The sequence below is a fragment of the Xenopus laevis genome, chromosome 6L (genome assembly GCF_017654675.1).
Source record: "Xenopus laevis strain J_2021 chromosome 6L, Xenopus_laevis_v10.1, whole genome shotgun sequence".
Classification (NCBI taxonomy): domain Eukaryota; kingdom Metazoa; phylum Chordata; class Amphibia; order Anura; family Pipidae; genus Xenopus; species Xenopus laevis.
This window is the reverse complement of record NC_054381.1, coordinates 6,546,117-6,553,816: the sequence shown is the minus strand read 5'-3', so window position 1 is coordinate 6,553,816 and position 7,700 is coordinate 6,546,117. Positions and strand designations below refer to the sequence as shown.

The window sequence follows — 7,700 nt, the reverse complement described above, 5'->3', positions numbered from 1 at the left end:
TTGTTTGTCACTGCCATAACAGACTGACATTTTTCCCAAATGCTTTTATTTCTATTCATTTATCAGTGGCCAGTGATAAGCCCAGAGCAGCTATCATAGGGAAGAGCGAGCAGAGACTATAACTTCCGGATCCGCTTTTACACAGAAATGGTACAAGCCGGGCCCAGTACTGCAGGGAAGGACCTGAGCGCGGGGCGCCAAAATGACGTCGCTATAGCTCCGCCCACGTGTGCATTCAGAGGCCTTCTCTCATTGGACACGGCTCAGCTGCAGAAAGAAAACAGCGCGGCGGCATCAAAGAACCACAGAGGCGTCCCGAAGGGGAGGGGCAGCAGCAGTTTTACAAGTTGACCAAAGTTATTATAATGAAAACGATTTTAAGATATTGGTAAAAGGTAAATGCCTCCCAATGGGGCAGTGGTGGTCCGGCAGCAGGGTCCGGGACTCACCTGCTCCTCTAGTCAGCGCAGCTGTGTCAACTCTCCTGTCTCCATAGCAACTGTTCCGGAACCGGAAGTACCGCTGTCACTGGGTCGGCTTCCGTGGTTTTTGCGACTCCCGTCCTCTCTCATTGTCCGGTGCTCTCCGAGCCTCCTCCGGGAGCCGCTCACCAGCCACATGCGATCAGTTCCCATAACCGACTCGCCACAGCCTCCTTTTCCCTAGAAGCTACTGGAGAACCTGCGGAAGTACGTCACGGATTGGGGCGTGCCTACGGTGAGCGCTCGGGGTCAGAGGGTTGTGTGTGAGTCTGGAGCTGCTCCTGTGTATAAAGCAGCCGTGCCCGGACGGAAGATGGTGGACGAATTGGAGGAGCTGGAAGACCTGGTTCATGTGACGGTCGGGGACCTTCCCAGCCGGGGTTACGGGGTGATGGAGGAGATTCGGCGGCAGGGAAAGCTGTGTGATGTCACACTCAGGGTAAGTGTATTTACTAGGGCTGCTTCCCCCGTGTCCATCCTTGTCTGGTCTCAGTCTCACCCACAGGCCTCACAGTGTCCCCCCTACATCATGTCCAGTCCTGACAACGAGCCTGTGTATCACCAGCAGTCCTGTGCCCACCCCCATTACTGCACAACACTTAGTACTGCCCATTCACTTCTTATAGCCTGCCAGTGCCCCCTCCTCATATACCCACCATTCATTGGGCCCTTTAATAGCCTCAGTCCTGGTAATGCCCCTCTATATCCCCAGCAATGCCCCCCATATAGCCCTGACTGTGCCCATTAATATCCTCAGATCTGGGAATGTCCCTCTAAATCCCCAGCAGTGCCCCCAAACATACCCAGTCCTCACTGTGCCCTTTAATATCCACAGTCCTGGTAATGCCCCTCTATATCCCCAGCAGTTCCCCCCCATATAGCCCTGACTGTGCCCTTTAATATCTTCAGATCTGGGAATGCCCCTTTTTATTCCAAACAATGTCCCCCAAACATGTCTAGCCCTCACTGTGCCCCCTAATATTCTCAGATCTGGTAATGCTCTGCTATATCCCTCCCCCCCAGTTCCCCCCAACATGCCCCCATATAGCCCTGACTGTGCCCATTAATATCCTCAGCCATGGGAATGCCGCTTTATATTCCCAACAATACCCCGAGCCCTCACAGTGCCCCTTAATATTCTCAGACCTGCTAATGTCCCTCTAGATCCCCAGCAGTTCCCCCAAACATACCCAGCCCTCACTGTACCCTTTTATACCCTCAGACCTGGTAATGCCCCTTTAGATCCCCAGCAGTGCCCCCACACATGCCCAGTCCTTCATATCAGCCCACGTTGTTTGCCCTGACATGTCCATCCCAATATCTGATCCCTTGATATTCCCCTGACAACTACAGTCCCCTAATCCAGGCAATGCATTTTCTCATTCCTTAAAGTGTCCGTATACATCAACAGACTTGGCAGTGCCCCATTACCCTCCCCCCCTATAGGTAACAAGTCACTGGCTTTATTCATGCCAGGAAAATGGGCAGTAATAGGAGTTGCTCAGTAAGTGAATCGCTGGGGCTGATCTGATGTTGTTTAAATAAACTCGCCATCTATTTGCCTTACTGAGCCGGTTTCCCTCAGCAAATCACATTATGTCTCTGGGCTGGAGATTCTCCCAGTGATCAGCCTGTACTTCCCTAACAATATCACTCATCTCTATACTCTGTACAACAGGCCCTGTGCTCCTCTGCTGGCAGTGCATGCTGGGACTTGCAGTTTTTAACCAAACTCAGTTAAGCGACCCTTTGGGCTTTCCTAGAATAGTAAGAGCCGTGGCCATATCATTAAACAGCAGCACACTCACACTGCTATGTGTTTGCCATTGTTGCACTTTCTCTTTGCTGTACAGGGAAATGTTTGTCCCTGTGTAAATAAACCAGACAGTAATTATATAGTGAGTGTGATTGTGTAGAGGCTGGGTCTGACCTGCTATTGTGATGCCAAATTGTGTTTCTTGCTACAACAATTGTACAGCAGTTCAGTGTTATACAATTCAGTTATACAGACTGTAGAGCTGATATATACATTCCATGTACATCACAGACTGGTACATTTATACAATACTCGCTGGTATTGATGGGAGAGACTGATCCCATGTGACTGCATGGAGCTGATATACATGTGCAAGTACAGCTCATAACCAGCCATCTGTATAAGCTTGTAGACAAAATATATTGCAAACACCATTATTATTATTATTCACTGGTAAGGGGGTCCCAGCCTCTCCTTAAAGGAGTTGTTCACCTTCCAAACACTTTTTTTCAATTCAGCTGTTTTTAGATTGTTCCCCAGAAATAGACTTTTTTCAATTACTTTCCATTATTTATTATTTACTGTTTTTCCAAAGTCTAAGTTTAAAGTTGAATGTCCCTGTTTCTGCTGCTTGAGTCTGACAGCTCAGTAATTCAGGTGCAGATTCTGTTACAATTTACAACATTAAGTTGATCCATTTCTCAGCAGCATCTCTGGAGTATTAGTAACTATTGTATCAATTCTAACAGCTGCCTGTAATGAAACTCTGGGATTCTGCTCAGCAGGGACAAAGATAAGAAATGTATCGACTAAATGTATCCATTTAGAACAGGTTACAGGGTCGGCGACCCCCCCGGCTACTTTAGATGGTGAAAAATTACATTTTACACTTCAATATTAGAAAAACAGTTGCACATAGAAAATCAAAAGTAATTGGAAAAAATTATTTCTGGTGGTGTATCTGAAAACAACTAGTTGTTTGCAGGTGAACCATCCCTTTAAATTCAGTCCGATGGAGCCATAGTAACCTATGGTGATGCTGTTGTTCTGATTCTGCGGCTCAATCCACACTGATTTAGTTCTGCTGGCCACGTAGGGATTCCCTCCATCTGGTCTTGTCCGACTCAGTTTTGGGCATAAACGCCTGGGATATGTTTGTATTTAATGCCATACTGACTGCGACACCTTCATCAGCTTTGTTGCTAGGGCATGCCAAACCTTAGCAACAGGACGATTGTGTAATGCTCAATGGCTTCTAAAGGTCACACATTCAAGTGAAGAGAAAGTAGGCAGTGACAGTTAATATGGGGGTGGCAGAATGAAAGTGAGTAACTGTAGCAAGCGACTCCCCAACTCCTGTTCTGTAGTCGCTCCTGCAGTGCTGCTCCCGAGTTGGCTTCATTAGGGAGGGGGAGATTTATTTGTGTTATTGTTTCAGAGCTGGATGGGGCAGATGGTGACTTGCAAGCAATTAAGTGCTGACTGGGCAGATCCCATGCAAAATCCCTGACTAATACCAGGGTGTTGGCACCCAGAGCCACAATGTGCTCATATCCACAGAGAGAGAACAAAAGAGATGGACCTATGATTAAGGGATTTACTCCCGAAATGCGTTAGGTTCTGCAGCAGCAAACCCAATAAATCCTTTCCAGAAGTGCCGTCTGCCTGTCTTGAGTCTATTGTATATCCACAGAGACCCGCCATCATGCCAGCGATTGTATGTTACAATAGAATATAAATATCCTATAGGCAGCCAGTTAGGAGGGTTCATGGCACTGCCCTATTGGAATTAACACTTGCCACTTTGTTACCCTCCTGCTCTCTATATTGGCACTGCCCCCGGACATTTAGGAGAGAGAGGGCTCAGCACTGGAGCCCAGAATAAAGATGATGATGAATATGAAGGCAGCACGTCTCCTGAATCGTTACTTGAGAGCTTTAGAGTGCCCAGGCTCCAGCTCTCTAATCAGATTACTCGTTAATGCTGCTTGATTAATTGGCACACTCCGTGCATAGTCACCACTCATTCTTAAAGGGGATGTTCACTTCCAAACACTTTTTTTTTTTTTTCAGTTGAGTTGTTCTCCAGAAATAGACTTTTATCGGCTACTTCCATATCTTTTTTTTTTTTTTTTTTTATATATAATTTTTCCAAAAACAGCTCAGTAATTCAGGTGCAGATTCTGTTACAATTTTGCAACATTGAGTTGATCCATTTCTCAGCAGCATCTCTGGAGTATCAGTAACTATTGTATCAATTCTAACAGCCGCCTATAATGAGACTCTGGGATAGAATCCTGCGCGGAACCAGTTTGTTAAACCCGACCCGCTACCCGACCTGCAAGTACCTTATCCGCGACCCGCTGACCATCAAGAATCAGGAAGTGCTGTAAACCGGAAGTGACATCATTGGAAGTAGACCTGATCAGAAAAAAGGAGTAAAACTTGCTATTGAAAAGACCCAAACCGTGACCCACAAACCCAGAGAATCCGCATCTATACCCGCTCCCGAAACTTCTATCTGCAACCCACAGGTTTTTGCGGGTAACAGGCACCCGACCCGCTGCAGGACTCTACTCTGGGATTCTGCTCATCAGGGACAAACAGAAGAAATGGATCAACTAAATTATCCATTTAGAACAGTTGACAGGGTGGGTGACCCCCTCTTCCCAGAGCTGCTTTAGAAGGTGAAAAATTAGACTTTGCACTTCAATATTAGAAGAACGGTCACACATAGAAAATAGAAAGTCATTTGAAAAAGTCTTTATTTCTGGTGAATTGTCTGAAACTAAGTGTTGGAAGGTGAACAACCTCTATAAGTGCCTTATTGGGGCCCCTCATCTCGCACATTAAACGCTTCCTTGCCAAGTAACAGATATAAGTGCCAGAGACCTGTGCCATAACTAGCGTTATCTGGTCCCAAAGTAAAATCTCATAGGGGGTCCTCGTTAACTTTGGCTAATTGACACTTTTATTCATAAACAAATGTTGAAACTGTTGAATCAGTCAGTGTCCCAATGGGCCCCCGAGAGAGAGAATAGAAAGCAAAGAAGTAGGATTGATAGCTTTGTCACTTACACTATCATGTTAATTACATGACAAGTAGTATGTGTGTGAGCAGTGCAGGCTTGGAGCATAGGGCACCATTGTTGCACACGTATATAAGAATCGCATTACAGACTCTGTCTCTGTTTCAGGTGGGGGAACATAAATTCAGTGCCCATCGGATTGTGCTGGCAGCTTCCATCCCGTATTTCCATGCCATGTTCACCAACGACATGATGGAGTGCAAGCAGGACGAGATAGTCATGCAGGGAATGGACCCAAGGTACTGCCCTCTACAGGCTAAACCAGTATGGCCTCCTGCCTGGAAGTTCCTAATTAAAGGATAAGTAAAACTTTAAAATAAGTGAATGTTAAATTGATGATTGTCCAATTCTAAGAACTTTTGCAATGTGCATTCATTATTTATTTTCTTTATTTCTGCTTAGGAATACAATGAGAAACCTTTCTCGCATCTTTCCTAAGCAGAAGAACATCAGAGCAGCCTCTTTCTTTCTCCTGACAACTTCCTTGACTACTTGGTGGGAAACTGACCAGCAGGTGGTGCTGTTGTAACAAAATGTATTCATATTAACAATAGATTAGTGATGTGCAGGCCAGCCCAATACCTGCAGGACCCGCGGGTCAGACGGGTTGGGCCGACCTCCCACTTTTCCTCTCAGGCGGGTGAGGGTTGAGCTCTTCTCCTGCTCTCCCCATCTGCCACCGTCCAATGCCGGCTTCTGGGTTCGTTTTTTATAGATGCTGCGCCTGCTCGCCCCACCCTTTTTGATGTTATTGGTGGGGCGGGCCTATAAAAGCAATGCAAAAGTCTGATGCGGGCAGGTCGGGGTCGGGTGTGGGTCGGGGAAATCCCGACCGCACATCACTACAGTACAAGTATCCCATAAAGGGATACTGTCATGGGGGAAAAAAAACATTTTCAAAATGCATCAGTTAATAGTGCTGGTCCAGCAGAATTCTGCACTGAAATCCGTTTCTAAAAAAAGATATTTAATTTTGAAATCTGACATGGGGCTAGACATATTGTGAGTTTCCCAGCTGCCCCAAGTTATGTGACTTGTGTTCTGATAAACTTCAGTCACTCTTTACTGCTTTACTGCAAGTTGTAGTGATATCAGCCCCTCCCTTTCCCCCCCAGCAGCCTAACAGAACAATGGTAAGATAACCAGATAGCAGCTCCCTAACACAAGATAACAGCTGCCTGGTAGATCTAAGAACATCACTCAATAGTAAAATCCAGGTCCCACTGAGACACATTCAGTTACATTGAGTAGGAGAAACAACAGCCTGCCAGAAAGCAGTTCCATCCTAAAGTGCTGGCTCTTTCTGAAATCACATGACCAGGCAAAATGAGCTGAGATGCACCTACACACCAATATTACACTAAATACACTTGCTGGTTCAGGAATGACATTTTATATTGTACAGTGAATTATTTGCAATGTAAACAGTGTCATTTAGAAATAAAGACGACATCATAAAAATCATGACAGACTCCCTTTAATCTTGTAATAAAAATAAAATAAATAATGAATGTACATTACAAAACTGCTTAGAATAGCACCCTCACCGGTTTTACTTATTCACTTATTTTCAAGGTTTACTTATCCTTTAAAGATGTGAATCCTTAGAAGGAGCAATAAGGGAGGAATAAGCTCCTACATCAGTGACCAGTTCTCTGCGTATGTCAGCTCCTGTGGTTTTTAACCCAGTCTTTTCCTTCCCACCCAGTGCCCTGGAAGCTCTGATTAACTTTGCCTATAACGGGCACCTTGCCATTGATCAGCAGAACGTTCAGTCCTTACTGATGGGCGCCAGCTTCCTGCAGCTTCAGAACATCAAGGACTCCTGCTGCTCCTTCCTAAAGGAGAGGTAAGAGGCACCGGCCCAGGATTGGGCTTTAGGACCCTGCAGCCTCAGACCGTCTCATGTACTAACCAAATGGCTTCATCGATGTTGTGTTTTATTACTTCCTTATAGACTGCACCCAAAGAACTGCTTAGGGGTCCGGCAGTTTGCAGAGACCATGATGTGTGCGGTGCTGTATGATTCTTCCAATCGCTTCATCCACGAGCACTTTGTGGAGGTCTCCATGTCTGAAGAGTTCCTGGCGTTGGCCTTTGAGGAGGTGCTGGAGTTGGTCGCTAGGGATGAGCTGAATGTGAAGGCCGAGGAGCAGGTATGTGCAGCCTTCATGTTCTGTCTGCAGCCATTTTGGATGACTTTTTCACCAACAGTACAGCCTCTCATGACTTCATCATTCTTGCTTTGTGTCAGGTGTTTGAGGCAGCTCTGGCCTGGGTGCGGTATGACCGGGAGAACAGAGAAGTTTTTGTTCCTGAGCTTCTGTCCAAAATCCGCCTGCCCCTCTGCCGACCGCAGTTCCTCACGGACAG

The 7,700-nt window shown here is 46.1% G+C and overlaps 1 protein-coding gene across 3 annotated transcripts in view; it reads left to right on the top strand.

Annotated features, from left to right (window-relative positions):
* Positions 1 to 211: 211 nt before the first annotated feature.
* klhl18.L (kelch like family member 18 L homeolog) overlaps positions 212 to 7,700 on the top strand; it is a 15,546-nt gene continuing 8,057 nt past the window's right edge. The window contains exons 1-5 of one of the 3 annotated variants that reach the window (XM_018266559.2): positions 212 to 717; positions 5,436 to 5,566; positions 7,036 to 7,176; positions 7,285 to 7,483; positions 7,582 to 7,700. The exon at positions 7,582 to 7,700 is cut by the window's right edge and continues 42 nt beyond it. In XM_018266559.2, the coding sequence (XP_018122048.1) occupies positions 5,502 to 5,566; positions 7,036 to 7,176; positions 7,285 to 7,483; positions 7,582 to 7,700 (524 nt within the window). In that variant the 5' untranslated portion in view covers positions 212 to 717; positions 5,436 to 5,501. 3 annotated transcript variants of the gene reach the window in all.